General features: G+C 57.9%; 1 protein-coding gene across 1 annotated transcript in view; it reads left to right on the forward strand.

The window, feature by feature from the left end:
* Nucleotides 1-461: 461 nt before the first annotated feature.
* The window catches only part of PKD1L1 (polycystin 1 like 1, transient receptor potential channel interacting), a 77,970-nt gene continuing 51,679 nt past the window's right edge, over nt 462-26,752 (forward strand). The window contains exons 1-15 of the mRNA XM_044246995.1: nt 462-756; nt 6,093-6,263; nt 8,053-8,172; nt 8,622-8,790; nt 9,461-9,700; nt 11,160-11,292; nt 13,005-13,211; nt 16,381-16,562; nt 18,405-18,626; nt 20,760-21,227; nt 21,761-21,800; nt 22,385-22,730; nt 23,440-23,505; nt 25,115-25,291; nt 26,302-26,379. Coding sequence (XP_044102930.1) covers nt 543-756; nt 6,093-6,263; nt 8,053-8,172; nt 8,622-8,790; nt 9,461-9,700; nt 11,160-11,292; nt 13,005-13,211; nt 16,381-16,562; nt 18,405-18,626; nt 20,760-21,227; nt 21,761-21,800; nt 22,385-22,730; nt 23,440-23,505; nt 25,115-25,291; nt 26,302-26,379 — 2,833 coding nt within the window. The 5' untranslated portion in view covers nt 462-542. The remainder of the gene's footprint in view (nt 757-6,092; nt 6,264-8,052; nt 8,173-8,621; nt 8,791-9,460; nt 9,701-11,159; nt 11,293-13,004; nt 13,212-16,380; nt 16,563-18,404; nt 18,627-20,759; nt 21,228-21,760; nt 21,801-22,384; nt 22,731-23,439; nt 23,506-25,114; nt 25,292-26,301; nt 26,380-26,752) is intronic.

Genomic DNA, 26,752 nt, shown 5'->3' on the forward strand with positions numbered 1-26,752 from the left:
CGCGCATCCGGACTGGAGCTGTGAATAATCGCGCGTTCCCAGTGCACACGCAGCGCATCACAGCACGATGGACCACGGGCGGAAAGGCTGGCGCCCAGCCCATGTTGGGCGTTTTTCACAGAAACATCAGAGGTCGTGACCTTCGGGGAGCATGGCCTGTACGGCCCTTACTTCAGCGCCAAGGGAGAGGATTTGCATCGCGGCTGGGATTAACGCTACCAGAGCGGGGCTCTCAGATTGTGGCTGCCCTCAGTGTCCCCGTGTCCCCTCCCATCCTGGCTTCTGACTCCATGTACCTGGCATGTCTCACCAGTGCCTGGTGATGCTGGTGCCACTGGTCCTGGGACCCCACTTTGGGAACTGGGACAGTGGGCCCCGCCATCAGATTCCACTCGGTCTCCATCCCTTCTGCTCAGACCACTATGTTCTCTGAAGCTGTCCTTCTCTCTCCCCACAGCTCCCTCAGCCACGATGGCTCAGCATGCTGGCCTCATCCCAAGCAGCTCTGTCCCCCTGCTCAATGTCACCCTGGAGCCGTCTCCATGCACGTTCCTGCTGACGCGGTGGACCCCGCTGTCTGTGGCTTCCCAGACACGGATGCTTGGGCGCTGCCCTGTTTGGGGTTCGGGGTCCAGGTGGCTTCACAAGCAGCTCTGCATCTGATAGTGGATTTCGGAGACGGCTCTGGGGTTCAAGTGACGGTCTGCAATGTGTCCGGGGGAATGATGGTCACCGCCTACCACCAATTTGGAAAAGGTAGGTTACTTGGTGTCAGGATCTGAACCCAGGCAGGGAGTACAGGTACAGCGAGACCCTGGAAGTAGCATTGGCCACACCAGGGCCGAAAGGAGACCCCATTCCCCCCCACTCCACCCGTGCCTGCCGTGTTCTGATAACAAAGGCTCGGGTGCCCACACTGTGCCTCCCCTATATACATTTCCTCATTGAGTCCCACCATCGCCCTGTCCTCCATTTGGAGGAGCACGGGGAAGCCAGAAGGGCAGGGGTTTGTCATGTGGTCACACACCTAGCGAGCCACGTGACCCCTCCACGGGGAAAGCTCTGAGCTTTGGTGTGGACTGCGGATACGGTCCTTCAGGTGCACACACACTCACACACACGCACACACTCGCACACACTCACACACGTGCACGCGCACACACACAACATTCACACTTAATCTTTTGCACTAAGAGGTCAAACACTTTGCATTTAGGCAAAGTCACAAAAGCTGTCTTTCTCCAGACATCTTGGCACTAGAACCAATCTGCGTGGACAAGGACCGAGTCCCCGGAGCTGGTGTTGGCGGGTGGAGGCGGGGGGCAGAATTCCGACCTTGTCCTGCTCACCGGCACCATGTCACCGTTTGCTTTCTGTTTATTTTTTATTATTATTTTTTGAGTATGATACATTCTCGAAGTTCCAACCCCCACCTTATAGGGAGCTGGGGACCATGAGTTCACCCCTCAGGCAGAGTTCTCGTCTCTGAGATGTCCGCTCAGTTGAATATTTAGTGCATTGCACTGTGCGTTCCAGCCACGAGTCTGAGGGGGCTGGCTTTGCTTTCTTTTTATCTGAATGGCCACCCCCAGGTGCTGCTGGCTCTGCCCTTGGGGGTCGGGAGAGCACCAGTCCCCACCCCCCAGCCTGCCCTCCTCACCCCCTGCTTGTGGGTTGGGTTCTGCTGTCCATGCAGCTGAGCTCCCCTCTGTTACTCGTCTTTTCTAAAATTACTCTGGTTATTTTTACTTGTCCGTTTTCCCACGTGGACTTTAGACTCCAGTGGCTCGCATAAAAACATCTTATTGCCCTTTTTGTCCGCATAATGTTAAATTCATGAGTTGATTTCCGCAGACTGTTTATGTTCAAGAAGCTCCCCCCTTGTGAAAATACCTTTCTCTGCCCAAGTCTTCCTTGTGTCTTTAGGAGAATTTAAAAGTGTCTTCACAGGGAAAGTACACGATTCTCGGGAGAGATTTTATTTTCTGTGCTGGGATATGTGAGATCTTTTCTTTCATTTTCTCTTCCAGTGGGTTGTCATTGGGACATGGAAGAGTCACTCGTGTTCGCTATGAATTCTGTACCCTCTGTCGCTCTGAATGACCACAGTGTGTGTAGTTACTGTGAAGCTCACTCCTTAGTGTTGGCCAGTCACGTGAACAGTATTTACAGATGGGGACACGCCGTCCCTGTCCCTCCAAGCTGACACCTGTCCCATCCTCGTCTCACTCACTCAGCGTGGCTGCTGCTTCCAGAACAAGGTGGCCAAGGACAGAGGACAGTGGCATCTTTGTTTCGAGATGCTTTTGGTGTCGCCCGTTAAGCTTGGTACCAGATTTGGGGCCGGTAGAACTTCCTGAATGTTGAGGAGCTTCTCATCTTTTCTCCTTTATCAGGACTTTTTTTTTTTTTTTAAATTTTAAACCCCAGTTAGGTCGCATACAGTGCGGTGTTAGTCTCAGGTGTGCAACACAGAGTCGACATCGCCCTCCATCACGGCAGGTGCGCTCCAGCATCCCCGTCACCCGCTTCCCCCCTCCCCACCTCTCCTCTGGTGACCAGCAGCATGTTCCCTGCAGCGAAGAGTCTGTTTCTTGCTTTGTCTCTTTCTGCCCCTTTGCTTTTTGTTTTGTTTCTTAAGTTCCACATATGAGTGAAATCACATGGTGATTGTCTTTTTCTGACGGACTTATTTTGCTCAGCGTAATACTTTCTAGCTCTATCTACCTCATCACAAATGGCAAGAGGTCATTCTTTTTGATGGCTGAGTAATATTCCATTGTATATATATGTGTGTATACACACACCACATCTTCTTTATCCGTGCGTCATTTGATGGACATTTGGGCTGCTTCGATGGTTTGGCTGTGGGTGACAATGCTGCTGTAAACATCAGGCTGCATGTGTCCTTTGAATCGGTAATTTTGTATCCTTTGGATAAATGCCTCCTAGTGCAATTCCTGGGTCGTAGGGTAGCTCTATTTGTAACTTTTGGAGGGATCGACATACTGTTTTCCAGAGTGGTCGCACCAGTCTGCATTTCTACCACTGTATAAGAGGGTTCCGATCAAGGGTTTTAAAATTTTTAAAATTTTTAATTTTTAAAAAAGGTTTTATTTAAACACAGAGAAAGAAAGGGAGCCCAAGAGTGGGGAAGGGCAAAGGGAGAACCTGAATCAGACACCGTGTGATATATGGAGCCCAATGTTGGGCTCAATCCCAGGGCCCTGAAACCATGACTTGAGCTGAAATGAAGTCGGACACTCAGGGGTGCCTGGGTGGCTCAGTCAGTTAAGTGCCTGTCTTTGGCTTAGGTCATGATCCCAGGGTCCTAGGGCCAACCGCAACGAGCTCCCTGCTCAGCAGGGAGTCTGCTTCTCCCTCTCCCTCTGCCCTTCCCCACTCTTGCTCTTTTTCTCTCTCAAATTAATAAATAAATCTTTTTTTTAAAAAAAGGAACCAGTCTTGGAATTTGGAAATTGACTGCATTTCCTCTTCTAAGTTTATCAATTTCCGCTTTTTATCTTTACTGCCTTCTTCCTGCTTTTAAATAATACTTTTGTTCTGGGTTTCCATTTTGAGTTGGATGCTTGCATTATTATTTATTATTTAAGTAAAATCACCACCTGTTGCATGGTCTTTCTCGTGTTCCGGCTTCAGTATTAATTCAAAGTTCCAGCCCATCATGATGAGTAGATATTTTCTCCCATTTTGCTTAAAAAACATGCCAAGGTTGTCTTTGTGGCTTAAAACGTGGTCAGTGTTAGAAATGAAACGATGACAGCTGGCAGGTTGTCGAGTGTCATAGCCCCCTGTCCCTCATCAGAGCGGGCGTGTTGGCCCCTGACCTCTTCATGTCCTGAGCACCTGCGCTCACCTTCTGTCTGGTCCTCCTGATCACACCCCTGCCAGGAACGCATGTGCGTGTGTGCGAGTGTTATATGTGAGTGTGAGAGCGTGTGAGGAGGAGGAGGGGGACCTGGCCTGAGGCAGGATTCGGGGGTCCTCCCCTTCAGCCCCTCTCTGTCTCAGCAGATAGCCCAGCACCTCTCTGTCCCACACTCTCGTGATTGCTGGATCCTAGAGTAAGGCTGTATCTAGTTTTATTTTTTTTAAAGATTTTATTTATTTATTTGACAGACAGAGATCACAAGTAGGCAGAGAGGCAGGCAGAGAGAGAGAGAGGAGGAAGCAGGCTCCCCGCTGAGCAGAGAGCCCGATGCGGGACTCGATCCCAGGACCCTGAGATCATGACCTGAGCCAAAAGCAGCGGCTTAACCCACTGAGCCACCCAGGCGCCCTGTATCTAGTTTTAAAGAAACCACCCGACTGTCCCTCAAAGCAGCTGCACCATATTTTTTAAGTTTATGTATTTATTTATTTAAGTCATTTCTATGTCTGGCATGGGGCTGGGACTCGCGACCTTGACATCTGGAGTCGCCCACTCCTCTGACGGAGTCGGCCAGGCACCCCGCATCGGCCGTCCCACATCCCCACAGTGGTGAGCGAGTGTTCCTGGGCCCCACATGTTGGCCAACGGTGGGTGTCATCGGGGGCGATCGGAGCTGTCCCTGAGGGGTGTAGTTCCCATGTACTCGGCCTTGACGCGGATGTGGAGCATCTTGTACATGCTGGTCCCTGTCTCTCCATCTCCTTGGGTGCTGGGCCTCCATCCAGAACACCCCCGTCCAGTTTCTGATCAGGCCGTCTGCTCGCCTATTCATTGAGTGTTGAGAGACCTCCGTACGTTGGGACAGCAGCCTGGATCAGACGCGTCGTTTGGAATAGGCGTGTCAGGAAGACTCGTGGAATACTGGTCCCACTTCTTCCGTACTCAGACTTGTTACATGTGAATGACAACTTGCTGGCTCTTCCGTCCTGGTCACACATTCTCTTCTTGAGGAACGGAGGGGTTTCTCTGCTCTCATCTGGCCCGAGTGGGGTCCCTGGACTGACATCATCTGTATCTGATATCGGGATCAAGTGCAGGTTCTCCGGCCACAGACGGGGACTCAGAAGTGCAGGGGCTGGGTCCTCGTCTTCGGGGCCGCGGGGAGCCATCCGCGGGACTGTCCACACTTCTGCGCTGTGGGGCTCTACGGTCAGCTTCCTTTTTCCTCCTTGGAGACAACTTGGTGGCTTTGTCTGGCTCAAAGTCATTGTTTAGATGTGACGTCCCTGCGCGGGAACGCGTCTCAGCGCCGGCTGTCCCACGTCAACTCGGTCTGCTGCGCGCTGTGCCTTTCCAGGGTGTCGGCATGCTTCATTTCCTTTGTTTCGGGAAGGATTTTTTTAAAAAGATTTTTATTTATTTGAGAAAAAGGACATGAGTGGGGGAAATGGCAGAGAGAGAGGGAGAAACAGATTCTCCGCTGAGCAGGGAGCCCCATGAGGAACTTGATCCCAGGAACCTGGGATCATGATCTGAGCCAAAGGCAGATGCTTTGAGCCAACCAGGCATCCCCAGGAAAGATTTTTTTTTTTTTAATGATGTCTTTAAGTCATTTCTCTGCTGGCATTTCAGCTTTCTTTATGGCACTCTGGCCAGGCACGTGCTAAGTCCCTTTGCTTCTCGAATCCTTTCTGGTCCTTTCATCTGGCTTATCCTTCTTGCTTTGCCTCCAGGTCCCTCCTGTCGTGCTCTCTGGTCTGTTTCCCTCCCGCCAGCTGGCTGCACCCCACCCCTCACTCTCTAGAAGGCCGGTGTGTGCATGTGTGTGTGCGTGTGTGTGCGTGTGTGTTTGCGATCGTCACAGCTCTTGCCTTCTCTTGCCTCACCGCGGAGTGACGATGTCTGTTTGCTTCCTTGTGAATACGTTCCAGTGTGTCGTTCCCGGGACCCAGGGCCGCATGAGAACGCAGCATCCTTGGTTAACAAACGACTAAGACATTCATGGCGCCGAGCATGAAAGCACACGCCAAGCCCTGTTGCATGTGATGTGCCCCGCATGGCCTACAAGGTGGCCCCTCCGGCAAGAGAAGGCCACCCATGCTGGGTCCATCCCCAGAGGATGCACCCCTCGTCGCTCTTGCACGGACGTTCAGGGTTGCACGTGCTCTTAGTAGCTATCACGTGCCTCTTCTCTTCCCAGGAGGAGTCCACGTGCTCCGGGCATTTATCTACGAGTTCTGTGGAACTGAAAAGGAGCTGGGGCCTTACTTTGTGGAGGTCGGCCCTGCGACCGTGTCCGTGTTCATGAATTCCAGCAGCATCCACAAGGACGAGCTTCTCCTCTTTGCCGGCCCCGGCGTGGGTCAGGAAGGTAAGAGACACACGTGGAGTAGAGCGCCCAGACCCGCCTGGGCTGGCGCAGTACCATCCGGGTCCAGCTGACTGTCTGCACAGACACGCATTCCTCCTTTCCCCCGCCTCATTGGCACGGCGCTGTGCTCTGAGGGGCATGCGCGGATGAAGTCCCCAGGTCCTGGTCTCGGGGTTGACCGTCTAGGAAAGGCATTGAGGTCGGTGTCAGAAACACAGGAGCTGAGGATGGATGAGCGCTCACCGGGGTCAGGCCGTCTGCTCGTGCTCTGCTCCCATCAGCCCCCAGTCACCAGCGAGGGGCCCCGCATCCACTCAGTGTCGTAGACGAGGAACCTGGGGGTTCAGCGGGGCAGGAGCGGGGCATCAGTCACGTGTCAGCATCACGTGGAGGGAAGAGTCGTGGGCAGACATGGGCGCCCGTTGAAGACGGCCACAGAGTGCTCCGCCTGAGTGGCTGGGGCGATGGGTTATGTTTCCCAGAAGCAGGAGGAGGGGAAGCCAGTGGGGCACGTGTCCCGAGGCACCCGCTCACGAGAAGGTCTTTGCACCTTGTTCCCTACACTGACTGTCCGACTTCCATGCGGTTGGCCTCACGGGAGCCTCTCCATCCAAGAAATTAGAGGGGGCAGGGGGCGGGTGGGCAGCCTGGCCCCGGCAAACCTGTGTCAGGAGCTGGGGGTCGGAGGGCACAGGTGTACGTGGCATGCCATGTCCCGCGCAAATATGCGCTGACGCTTCTCTCCCTCCCCCAATCTCACATGTGTTTCGTTCTGTGGCTGGTGCCACGGTCCCGCCTGCGGAGCCGCAGCTGCTGCCATGGGAGGGTGTCTCTGTCAGCCACGGTGTCGATTCCTCAGAATTCTAACGCTCGACGGGAGGGTGTCTCTGTCAGCCACAGTGTCAATCCTCAGAATTCTAAAGCTCGACGGGAGGGTGTCTCTGTCAGCCACGGTGTCAATCCTCAGAATTCTAAAGCTCGACGGGAGGGTGTCTCTGTCAGCCATGGTGTCAATCCTCAGAATTCTAAAGCTCGACGGGAGGGTGTCTCTGTCAGCCACGGTGTCAATCCTCAGAATTCTAAAGCTCGACGGGAGGGTGTCTCTGTCAGCCACGGTGTCGATTCCTCAGAATTCTAAAGCTCGGGTGAACGGGACAGCACTCTGCGTGACCGTTGTTACAAATGAGCCTTTCTCCCTGTGCAGGGAAAAATGACACTGGGCAGCAGTGCTTGAAGGGAAAGACCCCTCCTTTCCTCATGCAGACACGCAGGCTGTTCTGAGCCCCCCCAGACACGCCAGTCCTCTGGGACCCAGCGGGACGTGTGGTGCCTGTCCTCCGCGTACGCCCATGCACACACGCCCACGCACACACACACGTGTGCTCCTGTCCTATATGTGCGGCACTTTGCATGGCGTATCCGAGGGGTCACCAGCCCGAGGCTCACCCGGGGCCCTGTTGAGGGCCTTGTGCAGTAAGACAGCCCTGAGTGTGCCCATCGGGGAGATCCTTCAACACAAGGCCGTCCAGCGACGGATGAACACGCCCGCCCCGAGCACAGCCGCTCTCGGGAGCAGCAAACACCGAACAGTGTTGTGAGACACGTTCCGGACAAGGCCCGTGGCCCACCGGCCTGTCCGACCTCCAGGCTCCCTCGTCAGAACTTGAACCTCACCGGACCTCAGTGGCAGAGAGTAAATGATGGAAAATACTGGTCATCCACCACGTGAGGCGGAGGCCTGGCCCTTCCGGCCCTCACACGTGTTCGTTGTGTTTTGTCGTCTGTTCAGGCTCCGTTGTCTCGCATCGATTTCCAGCCGGTCCCTCGAGCAACGTGACCTTCACATCTCAGAGCCCAGCGGGGGGCGGCCGGGCGTGGGGCCACGTGACCGTCCGGTATCACATGCAGCGTACGTCCTCCCTCGGAGTCCGGCTGGGTAGGGCCCCGGAGGTCACCTGGTGCTCTGCGGAGCTCTGCTGAGAGTCGCGTTGGCCCTCGAGTCAGCTCTGTGCTCCCCTGCGCTTCGTTCTAGTGCTGTCTAGAAACCACACGTGTCAAGGCTTCGGCCTGAAGCTGTGGGGTGGGTCACGGTGTAGAAGCCTCTCCCTGCCCCGGCCCCGACCCGTGCTCTCTGGGGAGAGCTTGCAGGTGGTCGCTTTCACTTTATGAGCTAAGACTTCGCTGGCCTTTGATCTGGGGCCAGAGTCGCCCAGCGGGTTCCCACTGCAGCCATCCAAGTGGGATGGGGACCGTCCCCCCTGGCGCCCTGTGTGGGAGGTGAGGGTGCGAGGGCCCTGGCGTCCCTGCACGGCCCCCGCCCTCCGCGCCGACGCTTCTCTCCCTCCCCCACTCTCACAGCCGTCTCCGTCTACACAAACGGAACTGTGTTTGCCACCGATGCCCACATCACTTTTCTGGCTGTTACCGAGGAAACGACCCCCCTGGAGTTCATGTGGTCATTTGGAGAAGGTCCAGCCCTGAGGACAACGTCCAGAAGCATTAAGAAAAGACTCGGCACCCCCCAGTGGTGAGTGTGCGGGCGTCACACAGGCGGCTGCGGGAAGCTTGCCCGCAGCTCGCCTGCAGACTCCCCCGCTGCTGCTGCCATGATTTCAGACGCCGCTGCGGACAGGAGGGGCACACAGGGAAGGCTAAAGGATGACGAAGTCCCTCCCGCCTAAGCTAGGGGTGGGCGTGCGGCTTTGGAACCAGCAGTTCCAGGATCAGATCTCACCTTCTCCACCTAAGTCAGTCCCCATCCAAGCCCCCGTCTCAGTGCTGCTCCTGCCCCTCTGCACATGACTGACACAAAGACGAGGGGTGGTCCCACTGTCCCACGACCTCTCCCAGTGCGTGGGGAACCATGGGGGCTGGGGTTGCCTGCAGATGAAAATGCCCCCTCCCCCAACCTTTCTTTCTTTCTTTTTTAAAATATTTTATTTAGTTATTCGACAGAGATCACAAGTAGGCAGAGAGGCAGGCAGAGAGAGAGGGGAAGCAGGCTCCCTGCTGAGCAGAGAGCCCGATGCAGGCCTTGATCCCAGGATCCTGAGATCATGACCTGAGCCGAAGGCAGAGCTTAACCCACTGGGCCACCCAGGTGCCCCTCCCCACACCTTTCTCAAGGCTGCTCTCTACCTCTGACCCGCTCTTGTCCCCCACCTGCCCTTCCTGCCCCCTTGGCGATCCCCCTGCAGGTACAACGTGACGGTACGGGCCACCAGTGGGCTGGGCAGCGTGGCCTCGGAGCCCCACCGCATCAGGACGCAGAGGAGAATTGTTGTCAATCGGCTTGCGTCCCCCTCCTCAGCGCTGCTGAACACCAGTGTGACGTTTGAGTTCAGGCTCAACTTCGGCACCGACGTCACTTTCCTCTGGGACTTTGGGGATGGCACCGTGGGCCCGGGGGACCATTTAGCCAGTCACACCTATAGCAGGTGAGCGGCTCGGTCACAGGCACAGCTCTGTGGTGGCAGCTGGAAGGGCCTTTGTGAGACGTGAGCCCCTCGTTCTCCACAGCCAACCTGGCAGTACATGCAGTTGGCAGATACCGAGGAGAGTCAGATAAACCTGCTGTCCAGGAGCTCACTGGTCCGGGGCCTGGGGCCGGCAGGCAGGAAAACAGTCACTATGAGCACCTGGAAGCAGGGACAGAGCCATGAGACGAGGGGTGGGGGCGCAGATAGAGGTAGAAGGTGCCGGAAGGACTGCCAGGTGCTCACTGTCTGCTGAAGAGCTTGGGCTGTGTCCTTTCATTTGGCATTTACTGAGCACCTGCTGTTTACCTGGAAGGAACCATTATGGAGATCCAAGCACTGCTGGGCCTGCCTGGGGGAGGCGGGCGTGTCCACGGGAAACCACCAAGACAAACCATAGGATTTCCACCGTCAAGGTTAGGGGAGTGGTGAAGGGCAGGCAGGCCAGGTCTGAGCCTGAGCCTCCCGGCTGCTGCTGCTCAGCGGGGGGCGAGCCCTACCCTGGGTTGCCCAGGCTGTGCAGACCTCTGGGCGGAGCTGGGCCTCCGGCTGGCGTGGCACCGTTTACACTGCCGTAATGAAGTAGTGACGGATGCAGAAGGGCCCAGAAGCGAGGCCTGTGTGGCCGGCAGCAGCAGGGAAAGACGGCCGACCTCCCTGAGTGCGGGACTTCCTCGAAAGCCCCCGTGGCCTCGCCACCCACAAGGACATGCCTGAACGGCCCTTGACGCGAGCTCTCCCTGTGCGCCTCCTCCGTGGGAGGTGGGTGTTCACGGGAGGAAGGAGTTGATCGGGGGCGCCTGGGCAGGCAACCACAGGGGCACACCTGGGCCCCAGACCTGGGGATGTGCTCTGTGGCTCCGGGATGGACACACACTGCTCCGCACCCCTGCCTCATCTTTGGAGTGTCCCAGGGGTGCCCAACCACCTGGACCCTGAGGGGAACCCTACAGCCTGCACTGGGGTCAGCAGGACCCACCCTCCTTAAGGACACACCATGACAGCAGGTGGCACTCTGGTCCCGTGGCTCAGGGAGCAGAGCGGGAAGATCATGCCCACTTTCTGGGTGAGGGGCCGGGGTGCCCATCACATGGAGGGTCACCGTGGGGCACAGATGGGCCAGGCCATGGCCACCGGGATCTGTCCCCATGGAACAACTGTTTCTCCATCAGCAGGTGACATCAGTCTGGGAGCTGAGCGTCCAGCTTGCCCTGCACTGGGCAGGCAGCTGGTGTGTTAACTAGGCAGCAGATGGCCCCTACGGACCAGCCTCATGAGCAGACGCCCTCTGTGCTCACGGGTGGGCTGTCAGGCCATCGGGTCCCACAGTGACCCGGTGGAGGCTATTATGAGGGGGGCGGGAGAGGCAGATGCCTGGCGGGCTGGGTGTTTGCATTCCTGTGTGCTGTGGCCCTTGCAGGGAAGGAGAGTTCACTGTCCACGCCCTTGCCTTTAATGACGTCAGCACCGCCTCCCTGAGAAAGCAACTGTTCATCGTGCGGGAGCCCTGCCAGCCGCCCCCCGTGCGGAACATGGGGCCCGGGAAGGTGCAGGTAGACTGGGCTTGGGAACAGTGGAATTTTGGGGAACAGACACCAGGGGGGGCGCCTCTTGGGGCTTCTGAGGGCCCTGGCAAGGTTGGGGGATCGCGGGGTGAGGGCCTCGTCCTGGCCTTTAACGGGCTTTGTTGGCCTTTATCACTCTGGTGTTCGGTTTGGCCTGCTTTGAGGGGCTGTTTAAGAAATTGCTTGTGCAGGCCTGGGCGGCTCAGTAGTTAGCCCTCTGCTTCCCGCTCAGGTCATTGTCCCGGGGTCCTGGGATCCAGCCCTGCATTGGACTCTGCTCAGCGGGAGCCTGCTTCTTTCTCTGCCTGCTGCTCCCCTGCTTGTGCTCTCTCTCTCTCCTGCTCTCTGTCTCTCAAATAAATGAATTTTCTTTTAAAAAAGAGAAATCGCTTGTGCCAAGCACTCAAGCATTTTCAGGAGAAAGGAATGTTTGGATTCCTATGAAGTCAACAGCCAAAGACACGATTGGTCCCTTCCCAAGCATGCACTGTGGGTTAGGAGAAGGAGGGCGCACCCTCTGTGGGTTAGGAGAAGGACGGTGGCGTTTTACTTCTTTAGTTCCTCTGAGTTAGAGCAGATTTCCCATGTCAGGGCAGAAGTGTCTGTGACACATGGAAATCCAAGCTGTGACTTGGCTGCATTTCCAGACTGCATGCTGGGCCTCCGACCAGGGTCCAGGGCCAGGTACCTCCCACCGGGGAAGAGGTGGCGGGGATCGGGGGACCCACAGAAGAGCCCCCAGGGCAAGGTCTGGATCGCTCCTGCCACATGGCTCCTGCAGGATGGGGACGGCCCCTTATAAGCAGGACCCGAGCCCCCATTAGGCCAGCACACACCTGTGTGTGTGCACGGACAGTGGGCTTTCTGGGTCGGGGGGATGGACAGAACGTCAGAGGGACCCTACCATGGAGACGGGATGGCCAGGAACCAGGAGAGACAGACTGCGTTTAAATCGTGACTCTGCTCTCAGGTTGAGGCACCGGATGTGGCCTGTCCCTGGTTAGACAAGGTCCAGGGGTGTCGTCCGCGGCATGTGGTCCAGACTGTTACTGGTGATGTGACCCGGGGTTCTGTTCTAAAGAGAAGGACTCAAGTGTTCTTCATTCTTGAAACAAAGGAACCAACAGTGATGAGTCTACTTTTCCTTTATAATTTTTTTTCTTGTACACATTTTCTGGAAGTGTAAGGGAAGGGGGATATCATTTGGAACACAGCAAGAGAGCCCCACTGTGTCCCTGGACACACTTAAGGAAGGCCAAAGGTCCACTTCTAGTGTTAAGGAATACCGGTTTTAAAATCCCATTTCCCAGCTTCTTCTAGACGTTTACCCTTTTCCCTTTGTTGTGGGAGATTTTCATTAAACTGTCCTGCAAGGAAGCTTTTGTGCTTGTTCCCTCTCTCGCTGTGTCTCTCTATGTCAAATAAATAAATACAATCTTGAAAAAAAATAAATAAAATGTTTTTTTAAAAAGACGTATTTTTTTTTAAAGAGAGAGAACATGAGCAGGGGAGGGGCAGAGAATCCCAAGAAGGGTCCCTGCTGAGAGTGGAGCCTGATGTGGGGCTCGATCTCACGGCCCTGCGATCGTGACCCAAGCGGAAATCAAGAGTCAGGCACTTAACCCACGGAGCCACTAGATGCTTCTCTGTGGCATCAAGCATAACGGACATTTCGAGACCTCTTTCTCTCTAACCCGCAGGTGTGGCGGTCTCAGCGTCTGACCCTGGCCGTGACGTTCGAGTCTGCGATCCTCTGTGACATCTCCCAAGGCCTCTCCTATACCTGGACCTTCTGGAACTCCCAGGGGTGGCCGGTGGCCCTGCCTCCCACCGTCAGCACGCACAGGCAGACAGTCACTGTCCCCAGCTACTTCCTGGCGCCTGGCAACTACACTGCTCTTGCCAGGGTAGGTGGTCCGAAGACATTTGTCCCACCAGCTCTCGGGAGCTCAGCCCCGTCCCTCCAACCTGCTGTACCCGAGATAATGACAGTCATCACAACAGGTGGGCTGGGCTCCCGAGAAATGCTTAGCACCTCTCAGAGAGCAAGTTGCATGTCCAAATGCAGAAAAGTCATCGTGAAAATCTCATTCTTTTAGCAAAAGCCTCCTGAGCATGTGCTTTGACAGTGTCGCTGAGGTAGTCCTGAAATATCAGGGAGTGTCTGTGTTGTCACCGAGCGTCCCGCCTGTAACGGGAGGGCATGTTAGTCAGACCGCGGAGTCCAGGAGGACACCCTGCGGACCGGGCTGCTGCTGGCACTTGGTGTATTTTGGCTGGAAAAATGGTGAAAATATGTCATGGTCCTTTCTAGAAGAGTTGGCTTCATGGAGCAGAGTCTGTTTGCAGGTAGAGACCAGCCTGCGTTTTCCTGCTGTCTCAGAGTTCCCTGGGAGCTCACCACCTCCCAGGGAGGGGTGGCTGTGAGTCCTGCAGCGCGCCAGGTCAGGAGAGGGTTCCAGAATGGCAGAGGCCAGGACGGTCCCCTAGAAGCACGCAGGGCTTGTGGGGGTGGGTGGGGGACACGGGACTGAACACATGAGTAGGAGGTTCTTCTGAAGACCAGGGGAAGGCAGAGATGGAGTGATCGGGCCTCAGGGCTCAGCGGGCCGTGATGGCAATGTTGGAGGGAGGGCAGGTGGATGTGGGGGAGGGAGGGAGTGTGCTGGGTCTCGGGTCAGAGGCCGGGAGCAGTGAGGGAGAAGGGAGGGCAGGCAGCCCTTGTGTTTTGGGACTGGGGCAGGGGAAGGAGCCAGACAAGGAGGCGAGGTTTGGTCCGTCTGTATTAAGCATCATTAAGATCTGTGTCACTAGTTTTCCTTAAATTTTAAAATAGTGGAAAAGTTTTATTAGTTATAGTTTAAACAAACAAACAAACAACACTTGTTCCCATAATGGTCTGCGTTGTTTTTTAGTTTAACACAGCTTAACATCTTCATGTCCGATGTCACTTGGGTAGTGACGAGTAGGTGTTCCTTTTCCGTGACTGCCCCTGAGCTCTCCTTGTCGCTGAGGAACCTGGGAAGTGACTCCTGGAAGGGTAGATTTCAGCTGGACTGACAGGGCCAGAGCAGACTCTGTGAGGTCCACTGGACCGTGTTACCAGTCTAACCACCAGCGTCCCAGCTGGGCACGAATGGGGTGGTGGAGTGTGTCTGAGGCAGGCGTCTGTCCAGCCTTGCCGAGAGGCCACCTGTCTGGTCTGGCCCCAAACTTGGCAGACCCCAGATGGTGTTGTCGGTTTTGTTAGAAATGGCCATTCCTGCGGGGTCTGGTTCATACTGCGTAAGGTCACTAGTGCCTTGTGACCTGGCAAAAAGAGAAAGGGACAGGACAGTCCATGGGGTTTCCCTTCGATCCACTGGTTCTGAGCAAGTGCGTGCAGCTGGGTAAGGTGTGTGAATGTGGGCATGGACACGATCGGTGAGACCATGTGCCGGCAGACTGTGCGTCCGGTGCCGAGAGCTCCTTTCCCCCAGGCTCTGGGCAGTGGGGTTGTGGCACTTGTCCTGCCCATGTGGAAAGAGTGGAGGCTGGGATCCAAGCTGCCAGGTGCGGCGACTCCGTGTTGGCATGCTTGCTCGCAAGCCTGTCTGTCATTGCCCACAAGCAGCTCGGACGCGTCTTCCTCCGGGTCATGGGACCTGCCCTGTTGAGATGCTTCTGCCAATGTCTGAGCTTGTCTTCACGTTGCCTTGGGGGGGTCATACCCTCCGATGTGCAGACCTCCTGCTGTCACTGCCATCCTGACCAGCAGCGCCCCGGCACGTCCCCGTCTTTGGACATTCCTGATGGTTCCTCCGGTGGCAGGAGGGGCTGAGCAGAGATGGAGGTGTAGGTGGGAGTGGGATCACACAGTCGGTCGATGGCCATCGGGGCCCCACGCAGGAGAGCCACCAGCAGGGAACCTCGGGTGCCTTTCTGAAGGAGATCACAAAGAACCGGGCCCAGACCCACGAAAAGAGCAGCAAGTATGACACTGTTGTTCCAGATTGTGTCACATCCTCAAAGAGCCCTTTGAATGGCGGGTTTACAAAATGTTCCAGTATTCCCGAGTTTCAGAATCATTGTCTTACAGCTCATTTACGTTGCTTCAAGACTGTTGCACCAGGGCTAAAAATGTAGATTTTCTTTTTTTTTTTTTGAGATTTTATTTGAGAGAGAGCAGGAGCAGGGGGAGGGGCAGAGGGAGAGTGAAGCAGACGCCCCGCTGAGTGTGCAGCCCAATGGGGCTTGATCTCACGATCCTGAGATCATGACCTGAGCCGAAATCAAGAGTTAGCTGCTCTGCCGCCTGAGCCAGCCAGGTGCCCCAGAAATGTAGCTTACAGAAGGCCAGCTAATGCCATCCAAGACCTCGGACAAGCTTCCTGTCGGCAGAGCAGGCTGGGCAGCTGGCCCGTGTGCTGATGACCGGGACCATGTCATCAAAGGTGCACCTGGGGAGTCGCAGCTCTGCGTGCCCCCAAACGTGAGTATATGTCCCTGCCCGCCCCTGCCTCAGCCACCTTGGCTGCACTGGCACACAGTAGGCGGTTTCTTTGACACAGGTGACTGGTTGGTATTCAGAATAATGGAGCGTCTTGGTGAGGCACTGTTGGAGCTGGCGGCACGCTTACATTCACAGTTTCCTTCCAGCGTTATCTTATTTTGTTTTGTTTTGTTTTTTAAAGATTTTATTTATTTATTTAACAGACAGATCACAAGTAGGCAGAGAGGCAGGCAGAGAGAGAGAGAGGAGGAGGAAGCAGGCTCTCTGCTCTGCAGAGCAGAGAGCCCGATGCGGGACTCGATCCCAGGACCCTGAGATCATGACCTGAGCTGCAGGCAGAGGCTTTAACCCACTGAACCACCCAGGTGCCCTGATATCTTGTTTTTGAACTTACTTATTTACTTCAAAGTCATCTCTACACCCAAGGTGGGGCTTGAACTCACGACCTCGAGATCAAGAGTCGCATGCTCCACCAGTGGAGCCCACCAGGTGCCCCAGTCTCCTTGCAGCGTCAGAGGGCGTCTGGCCCCAGCGCGCTTCCTGCCCAGTCCCCTGGGTGACGCCCCCTTGTCGCCGCATTCCAGGTCCAGGTGGAAGGCAGCGTGGTGCACAGCAGCTACAGCGTGGCGGTGGAGGTGCGAGCCCGGGCCCCCGTCAGCGTCATCTCCGAGGGCACGCACCTGTTCCTCTCCAGAGCCCCCTCGTTCCCCGTCATCCTCACAGGCTCCCAGTCCTACGACCCAGACCACCCGGGGGCCATCCTCAGGTGAGCACGTGGGAGCCCGACTCACATCTCCCCCGGGAGCCGAACATACGGGAGACGGGGGACGGCTGTCACTCAGAGGGGAGTAGCGCTGGACGTCGGTGTTTGAGAAGTGAGGCTGCCGTGTGTCAGTGGTGCGCTGCGGAGCTCACGGGCAGCGGATGCGGCTTCCTGTGGACTGGAGGCTGGCAGGCGGAGGGAGGGCTGGCCGTTCGGTGTCTGGGACCACCTGCCTCCTGGTTCCTAGCTGGTTCTTCTCGCGGCGATCTCACGGGGCGGGCGGGGAGGGGGTGCCAGGGGCTCCGCCATAGGCACGCCATCTGTCCCTTCCCGGAGGCTCCATCTCCTCGACCTAATCCCCTCCTGAGGCCCCTGTCGTCACCCCGTCACACAGGACATTAGGTCTCCACATCGTAGCGGGACCCCTCAGTCTTTGGCAAGCACGTTACTCTGTGACTGACATTCTTGCTCTGACGAAGGGGGGACTTGAGCTCCACGTGCCCCTCTTCCTGCGCTGCTGGAAGTCCCCCGCTCAGGCCTTGGTCCCCCTCCCCATCCACACGCCCTCCCTGGTGGCCTCACCTGATTTCCTGATGGGACCCGATCCATGTGACAGTCGCCTCCAGCAAGCATCCTGCGTCCGCACTGCTATTGGCCTCCAGGCTGGGTGTCCCGCCTTCTCCAGCCTGGTCCCTGGGTGGCCTCCCGTCTCTGCTGATGGAGGGGTCCTTCCCAGCATTCAGGCCAGTCTTCACTGAGCAGGTGGACGGAGTCTGTGAAAGCCCCGTCACCGCCCCACCCCGCCCCCTTCCATCTGCGCTCGGACATCACATGCCCGGGGAGGCTTCCAATGACCCCGCGGTGATGACTGTCCCATGCTGACTCCGTGGTGTCTTCTTCCAGAGCCCCCACCCCCATGACATCCCACAGTCCTTCATCCCTGCTGGCATGTTCATACCAGCAGGCAGGGCCGTGCCTTGGCATGTCCCTGTGCCCGGCGCAGAGTGGGTCGTCCGCGGGTATTTCTGAATAGTGAGAGTGGACAGCTGCTGCGTCCCGAGCGTGCCTGTTGGTGGAGGCGAGAGGCGGTCTGCTGGACTTGCGGGTCACACGCACGTCCTCTGAACAACACACACGCTGGCACCGTGCCCCTGTGCCCCGGCCGCGGGAGACGGAGCGGGGTCTTGTTCCTTGTGGACCCTCCCCGAGAGCCCCGCGTGCCGCCCGCAGCAGGAGCCCAGCGTGTGTCTGCGGAGACGGGCAGAGTCCGCTCCCGGGGAGGGGGGACAGTTTCCGCCCAGCCCAGGAGGAGGTCTGCTCCCCCAAGGGCCTGAGCTGGACCAGCGCCGACCAAGCTCCTACAGACTCTGGAAATAGAGAGGCTTAGAACCGGTGCCTGGGTCCAGGTCACTCACAGTGCAGATCGGGAAGTGAACTCGGAGGGGTGAGCTGTGGTGTAGACTTTGGGGTGCTGGGTGGGGAGCACGTACCTCCTCCTCACGCACCTCCCAGTGGGGCTGCTTATCTCCATGTGTCCCCCAGAGGACCTGCTCCTGGCCAGGGTTGGGGCTGGCTTCCTGATTGTTGAGTGACTGTCACAAGGCAGAGCACGGCATAGGGGAGATGCCTCGTGCTCATCTCCTGGCCTGTCCTCCTGCCTGGCCCCTGATCTTGGCAGCCCTGCTCCAGCATTGGAACCGTCCATCCTACCTCCATCAGAGAGAAGGGAGACATCCCCTGGCCCGTCTGCTCCCCTGGGGCCCCAGGAAAGCCCCGTTAGTGGCCGGGGTGGTCACCTGACTGCTGGGGCAGGTGCGATCAGCCCCGTGGTGCCTTCTCCTGCAGCTATCACTGGAAATGCGCCGTGGCCAGCAGCCCCGGGCACTCCTGCTTCGCCGCCTCCTCGCCACACAGCCTGGATGCTGGGGCTCCCTCCCTTGCCTTCCCTTCAGACTCTCTCAGCGACAGCTATGATCAGTTTGTCGTGACACTGATGGTGTCCAGCGCCGGCCGGAATTCTTCAGAGGCGCAAGTGTTCCTGTCCCCTCGCCCCGACTCGGTGCTCAGGTACCTCCTGCCCCTCATTCCCTGCAGGACGGGTCCAAGGGCCATGCCCTTCCATGCCCTGCCTGACAGGTGTGGGAGCCAGCAGAGCCTGCTGAGGAGGAACAGGGCTGGCCAGTGAGGGCGGCGGAGCCCGCGCTCCAGTGGCACAGGGGCGGAGCCTGTCCCGGCAGCTGTCCCAAGACAGGGGTCTGTTGTCGGGCTTGGGGCTGAGACTGGACAGAGGCTAAGCATCTCAGGACCTCTGCGCAGTGCCTTCCAGGCATTGTGGGGCTGGGCCAGTGGTGACGTGGGGCAGCGCAAGGAGCAAGGTCGTGCTCCAGCCACAAAGCAGACCCGCAACAGGGAGGCCAGGCCAGCACCTGAGTGAGGGACTCGCTGAGCCCTGCACTGGACACAGGCTGGCGTAAGCCGCACCTGTTCCACATGCCCCCAAGGGGACAAGTGGGATGCCTGAAGGACTGGGGCACGCAGGGCTGCTCCCATACACGAACCCTGCAAGTGGTCTGGGCATTTACCATTGCCTTGTTGTGTAAAAACAGCTCGGGGTTAAAAGTGTGGAGAAAGAGTGGGTTCTGGCAGGCTTCCTGGAGGAAGAAGAAAATTAGCTGTGGCTGGCCAGGACCAACACAAAGGAGAGGGCGCGAGTATGGCACTGAGGTCAGATAGATGACTCTGGTGGAGACCGCCCCCGCCCTTGGGGTTCAGGGTTGAGGCGGTGAAAAATGCGTCTCAGCAGGCGGGAGCGGGTGCCTCTCCACATCCAGCCAGACCCAGGTCTCCTGCACTTTCTGAAAGCTCCCAACGTAAAAGTGCAGGAATCAAGGTTCCAGGCTGGCTCAGTCAATACAGCGTGACTTCTGATCTCAGGGCCATGCGGTCAAGCCCCATGCTGGGTGTGGAACTTACTGTAAAAAATATATATATATATTTTAAAAAAAGAAAGTGAAGGAATGTCAGTACAGGGCTACAAACCTCGGGTCGTAATTTAGATAATTATATTTAATAGATTTTTAGATATGAATTGGGTTAATTAATCTCAATTAATTAGTATTAATTAGAATAAGCTTTTATTCTAAAAACACAACATACTATGTAATTCTGCTGCTCGCAAGATAAAGATTTTATTTAAAAATACTCCTTCATTGTGCAAAGATGTGCGGTGGGCGTCGGTCAGTGTGGTCAGGCACAATCTAGGCCGCTGTGGACCACGTCCTGAGGGGCCGGGGGCCAGATGGGCCTCTTCTGTCCCGAGTCCACCCCGTCCCCACCCACCAGGCGCACACACACCCCGCAGGGAGACACGTTCACACACAGAGATGCACACACACAGAGTCAGGCCCACTGAGGCTCCTCGAGGAACCTGCGTGGCCCCGCGTGCTGGGCTTCCCCCACCCCAGGGTCCTGCACTGGGAGCCACATGTGGAGGCCACAGTCCGAGACGTGTGTGGGCATGCTGCCTTCACGTGGGAGATGCTGGCCCCCCATGCGCCCTTGGAGGGCTCTTTCCCATTGTGACCTGCTGATGGCCACTGAGTCTCTCAGGAGAAGGTCCTGTGAATCAGGCCTTGGTGGCCATCCCGGGGTACCACATAATGCCCTACGGGACTGCACGTGCCAGTCAGTGAGAGAGCCTGGCTGTGGGGCCACGGGACTGAGGGAGCCGGTGGGGTTCCCCACATGGGGTAGGGGGGCCAGACCACAGGGGGCGGTGAGGCCGCGGGACATGAAGAACATACCTGGCCATTGGGGGATGTCCAGGTGAGGCTTAGGTTGGTCAGAGGGAGCCCCGAGGTGCATTGAGCACTTGGGGGGCCTCCCTTTTGTGGAAAGTGCTGGTGGGGCTGGGGTCGGGGGGCCGTGGGGCCAGGGGGCCATCCGAGCTCTGCCCTGAGCTTTGTGTGACCTGGAGGACTCGCACACCCTCTCTGGGCTCAGTGCGTGTGCGTCCTGGGACCTGGCCCATGTCATGAGGTGGTGCCGGGGGGAGCAGGGGGAGCAGGGTGCAGGCTCGGCCGCCCTGCAGTGCTCAGACATGCCGGCCCTGGCACCGACCCGCCCTTAGCACAAATGAGCGAGGCCGCCGGACTGTCCGGTGTTCTCCCTAAAATCCCCAACCGGGTTCGCACGGCACAGGTTCATCCACATCTCCTGGGTCAGCTTTAAGGACGTGTTTGTTAACTGGAACGAGGAGCTTTCTCTTCAAGCCGAGTGTGATGAGTGTGGTGAGGGGTCCCCCCTGTCTTACTCCTGGGACCTCTTCCTGGTCAACGCGACCGAAAGGACCCGAATGGAAGGTAAGGTCACGGCCGCCTTCATTTTGTTAACCCAGGCGAGGACTCGGTGTTCGAGGGTTGCTGAGAATACACAGGCTCCGTGGCGCCCAGATCCGTGTCTCTGGCTGCGCCCATCACAACGAGCTCCCCAGCCCTTCTCCTTTATGCTCACGAAGACGGAGATGCCTGAACGCTGCGGCTCAGACACCTGCACACGACCCAGAACTTGCCTCCGTCCCTCGCGGCTCCTGCTGTCCTTGGGGCCAGTCCTCGCCCCGGCTCTGAGACCCACGACTCCAGGCCCTTCTCCGGGAGGTGGTTTTCTTGGGTGGGAAGGGTGGGTTGCAGCACTGCACAGGACAGTGGCCAGGTGACGTGAGATCGCGTGTGAGAACGTGCCAGCTCCAGGATGGGACATGGCCTGGGTGCGAGCCAGGAGGGGGAGGGGTTCTCACCCGTGGCCTCTGTGGTGAGAGAGACGGCTGGGAATGGCGGACAGAGGAGCTTTTGTTTCTGAGCTGGGTATGGCTGGCTCTGGGGGCAGCAGCTTGTGCCGAGGCCTCAGAGGCCCACACTTACTCTGTATCCGTTCCATGGGGCCGCACGAAGCTTCCATACATGGGCTCTGAGCGCAGGGGACCTCCCAGCGAGGGGGACAGGAACACATAGGGGCCATTGTGCCCTTCTTTGTGGGGTTGCTGTTCCCACATTCCCAACGTAATTGGGTTTTCCAGAAGCAAAGCCGGTGGGGAACACATGGGAGGAACCGGGGCAAACCGCACCCCCCCACCCCCAGGTGGTTAAACTTGCAGCCAAGCCTGTGACTGTCCGAAGGCCATGTGTCTCCCTTTCTTGTCACAGAACCCGTGTCTGTGACAGCAGTGAGGACAAGCTCACTCTAGTGAGACGTCCTCGTGTTACATCCAGAGAGGTTTTCTTTGTCGTTCATCCTTTCTTGTAATTATACCAGTGTTCTTTAGAGTCGTTACGTGCGACGCGGACAAGTGAGGGAGGGCCAGAGGCTCCACACGCCCAGAGAGTGTCTAGAGTAGACGTGAATAACCGTGCCAGGCTTGCTGGTGCAGGGGGAGTCCGTGGCGAGCAGATCCCGGGGGAGCTATAGCGCCCGCCACCCTCCTGCTTCCCCGGGGGTGGTCGGCCGGCCTCCAGGTGAAACCCACGCTCCCCGGTATTTTCTGGGACGCGTCCTTTTCAGAGATCGGTCACGTTTGTTAAAATGGCATGCTGATGGAATCTGTAGACCTTTGTATTTATTATTATTATTTTTTTAAAGATTTTACTTATGGGGGGGCACAAGCAGGTGGGGGCAGAAGGAGACGGAGAAGCAGACTCCCCGCTGAACACAGAGCCCAGTATGGGGCTTGATTCCAGGACCTCAGGACCATGACCTGAATCAAAACTAAGTCAGACAATCAACTAACTGGGCCCCCCAAATGCCCCCATAGACTGTTTTCAACCACATAGTTTTTCTGGTCTGAACGTCTCACCCGGTCCATGTTTGTTCAAGTCCCCTCTTGCAGAACAGTGGGGCTGCTGGGCGCTGCTGGCCTGGGGGCCATTTCGAAGCTGCCAGAGCCCAGTCCACCATCCACGGAGCCGAGCTGGCTGGAGCCCCACACAACGGGCACACTGTCTTCTCGGGAGCTGTCCCCACAGACCCAGGCCCCGCCGGTCCTCTCGGCCACCAGGAAACCCTCCTCGGGGCCCACAATCAGCAGGCACTGGGTTCCTGCTGTGGGTGACCGGCGTTCCCCAGGACCCAGCCCCCCTCGGAGGTTGTCCCCCCAGAGCCCGTCCCCCACCCCCTCTGGTAAGTGCTCCTGTCCCATCACGTCCGCACAGCTTGTGGGATGCTCATAGGGTCTCAGGGCGTTCCTCCCACCCACAAACCTGTCCAGGCTCTGACAGCTGTCCGTGCACACGGCCTCCCTCGTCCCTTGTCCTTCCCAGCACCAGGCCCTTCATGGTATCGCTTGTTTTCAGGCTGCCCAGAAATGGTTTCTGGGCCTCTAAAGTCGAGAAAGGAGCTCGTTGTCAGGGAGCAAAGCTGGCCCAGACTCTGCCTGTCCCTCATTGTCCCTCCCCACTGTCACCATTGACACTGTGCTTTCCTTAGGCTGTGGTCCGGCAGGTGCCACCCTGCCCCAGGACCCCCTGGCCTCAGGTCAGCTGCTAGGACAGGACACCGTGGGGACAGAACAGTAACGTCTGCAGCAAGACGTGCTTGTGTCCCCTGCTTCCTTCTGAGAGGAGGGGGTGTGACGCTCTCTGAAGGGACAGTGGGAGTTTGGAGAGTGGGGTCCCGGCCTCGGCCTGCACCCAGCGGCTGGCTTATCCCGGGAAAGCCACACACGCAGACACCCACCTCCACTGTCGCGGTGACGCGGTGACACACGTGGAGCCAGGTGTGGACTCGAGACTCAGACCCCGGCAGCCCGCGTGTGCCGTCAGGAGGGTCGTGTGGACTTTGGGGAAGTCTGTGGCTTTCCGTGACGTAGCCTGTTTTTCTCCTCATATAGATTTTGAAGCCTATTACAGCGATCTCCAAGAAGCCGTGCCGCCCAGAGGGAGACAGCCCGCAGACTGTGAGTCTGTGACCGTCACCTCTTCCTGGGGCTCCATCCACCCGCCAGTCTCGTCTCTGAAGCCCCTGAGATCGGGAATTGCCCCTCTGCTCCCCCACAGCACGAGCTCCGAGAGCTCCCCGAGACGCAGGGCACATCTGGCCCGAATCTTCTAGCTCACCCACTGCTACACTTCAGGTCCCCTGTGCTCAGAACCCCAGGTCGTCCCACCCCCACAGGCGGGCGCCGCTGCACTCCCATGCCTTTGGTCTGTAGGCGGTCGGTGCCGAACATACCCCCGTAGCGCCCTTCCCGGGACGTCACTGTGAAGCGCTGCCTCCTGTCGGTCGCCTTCTGTTTCCTTCCTCCGGGCGTCCCCTTGATCTTGACTTGTATCCCTTCTGTCCCGTGACAGCCCAGTGTACTTGTAGTGCTTGAAGCCGGTGCATGCGATGCTCGCGGCTCTTTCCCTGGCTGTCCTGCTCTAGCTCTCCAAGGACGCATCCAGGGAGCGTGGGGACCCCCATCCCAGACGACCGTGGTGCCTGGAACCCTGGCCCACAGCGAGTGTGTTCTTGAGTGTACAGATGTGTGGTCGGTGGACGATGTAGCCATGGACAGAAGAGCTGGACGGGCAGGGGGCGGCGTGTCCGTGGGCGGAGGAGCTGGACGGTCGTGGAGGGTTTGCCCGTGGGATCTGCTCCCTGTTTTCGCCGGCTTCCTCCTCTCCTCCTCCTCTCCTCCTGCCTCTGTGGTATCGTTAGGCCTGTCTGTGCTCCCTCCTGCGACCACACCCACGTGTACGCGGCTGGCTGCACGCTCACAGCACATGTCTAATAAGTAACACTGAAGGAAGAGAACTTCATATTTGTAAAATTGCCCCTCCTGACAGTGACTCACTCAGAACGGGGGGTCACATTCTCACTATGTCTTCTGTCCGTGACTGTGAGCCTGGAGTCCGTTGCTCTCCACGGCGTCCTGCCACGCCACGTGCTGGACCATGCAGGAGTCCTTCCTCTGTCCCTGCCTCCCTTCCCACCCCCTAGACAGAGCACACCCAGACGCCCCCTGCAGACCTATCCTGGGTGGCTTTCTGGCACTTTCTCCCACCTGATTTCCCTCTTTCCCACCCCCTCCATCTACATCTCCAACCTCTCTCCAGTGTTCACTCCAGAGCTCATTCTGGCCTCTGTCCACACCTCGCCTCCCAGGGGACTGCCCGCCGATGGCCCACAGCTCTGAGTCAGTCCCTCCCCACGCCCTCCCCTATCTGTCTTTGCTCACGGTCACCCGGTTCTGGAGTCCAGGGGTGGCGAGTGTCGTCTGGTTTGCTGGGCTGACTTGTTCCACTGGGCCGCTGGCAGCCTGGCCCCTGTCACTCTGTGAGCGGCTCTGCCAGGGACCAGCTCCCGGGCTCAGCGAGCAGGGTGTCTGCGGGGCCGTGGAGGCCGGGTGGGAGGGAACAGGCTGTCACACCCCCACCGCGCGGTGCTGAAGGACGGCTCTGGAGTGTGGAGTGTCACTGTGCTGCGACACGGGCACCCAGCACCTCTGGCGCAGTTACGGATGATGTTTCAGATCAGTGGGACTCTGTCCTCAGACCACGTGCTGACTTGCCTCATCTTCCCAGGGGCCGATGCTAGCCTCCTGGGAGCAGGCCCGAGTTCGAGTCCTGATGGAGGCGGCGGGGATGGAGACAACCTGCTGGGCCCTTTGGACTCTCGGGCCGCCGCCAGGCCCACCCTCCTCGTGGACTGGCCCAAGTCCCTGGTCAGCCGCGCTCGCTTCCACGGCTACACCTCCTCTGGTAGGACTCCTCCCTCTAGATCTGGGGCTTTGTAGCCGGGTCACAAGGGTTTGGGGACCGGCCCCTCCATTTCTTCCACAGCATTTCCTTTCATTGGAGAAGTCCTTGGGGTCATCATGCCTGTTCTGCCTGTGCGTGTCCCTCCGAGGCCTGCAGGTGGACAAGGCTCCTTATGAAAGGCAGAATGTGCCCCTGGGGCCCTCCGGGAGCCTTGCCTGCAAACGGGGTGGTGGAGGGGGTTCCTGCTGAGCTGATGCCCATGCACGACCCTGAGGCCAGGTACCCCAATGCCCGTGTGCACAACGGCCATGTCCTCCTGCCTGGGGACAGTTATCCCACAAAGTGGACCCCGGGGCACTGCTCCTGTGGTACAGCTACCTTCATGCATTCGTGATGGGCTGACCTACTGCCTCTTGTGGGGACACTTGGGACCATACTTCCTCCCCCCGTGGAGGCTCTGGGCCTCCCACTGTCAGGTGGCTGCCTCCTCCCTCTTTGCCCCCACATTTTGGGAAATGATGGTTTCCCTGTTGAGACCAGCAGCCTGCGTTTCCGGGTCAGCCTCTGTCCGCTGTCACCAGTGAGCACCAGTCACACCCAGATCTAAGAAATGGTTCACTGTCGGTGTCCTTCAGGGCGAAAAACTCACCTTGAAATGCCTTAAGCATGCCTTGTGGACAAAGTCAGTGTGTCAGTGAGCCAGGTTGGACACGGAAGGCCCACGAGGGGTACAACGTGAGCTCCCACCAGCATCCCCTCGTCGCTGGGAGCTCAGTGTGACCCGGGCCTGCCCCCCAGATCCCTACTCAGGGTCACTGCCCTCGGCCAAGGGAGGCTGGAGGAGAGCCTCCAGCTCCGTAAAGAGGGTGGGTGGTGAACTTCTAGGGGCATTTGCAGGTCGGAGCAAGCACGATCCACAGGAGTAGGGGGAAGCCAGCACAGAAGGGGTCTGTGTGCTCCTGCCCTGCAGAGCCGCTGATGGCCTTTTCCCTGCGGCCCCTTCTCCTCAGGTATCACAGGACGCACGGTGACAATAAAGCCGTTCTCACTGAGCCCCGGGGACACCTATGCCCTACAAGCCTCTGTGGGTACGTTACACTCAGTCGGCCCTGGAGTGTGGGAGGGTGGGTGTTCTCATTGAATTCAGGCTGTTTCCGGAAGCTGCAACCACTTCTGACCTCCCGGGCCCTTGTTCCAGAGCGTCCTGACCCTCCTCCCTCCATCCCCATGGCCCCGCACTGCTCATTCTCACCTCCTCCTGTGTTTCCGATCCTGAGGGGGTCAGGTGGGTGTTGAGGTCACAGCAAAGGTGGAGATGTTGGCCTTTAAAAAACCCGAAACGAGGTCTGTCTTTGTCTGATTTCTCAAGACAGCTGTGCATGTTGGTCCTTTGCCTGAACCGGCTGATAACCCAGTGCGTGTGTAAAACCCAGGAGGTGGAGGTCTTTGTGGGGCCCATGT

Source organism: Neovison vison, chromosome 4 (assembly GCF_020171115.1).
Source record: "Neovison vison isolate M4711 chromosome 4, ASM_NN_V1, whole genome shotgun sequence".
NCBI classification, from domain to species: Eukaryota; Metazoa; Chordata; class Mammalia; order Carnivora; family Mustelidae; genus Neogale; species Neogale vison.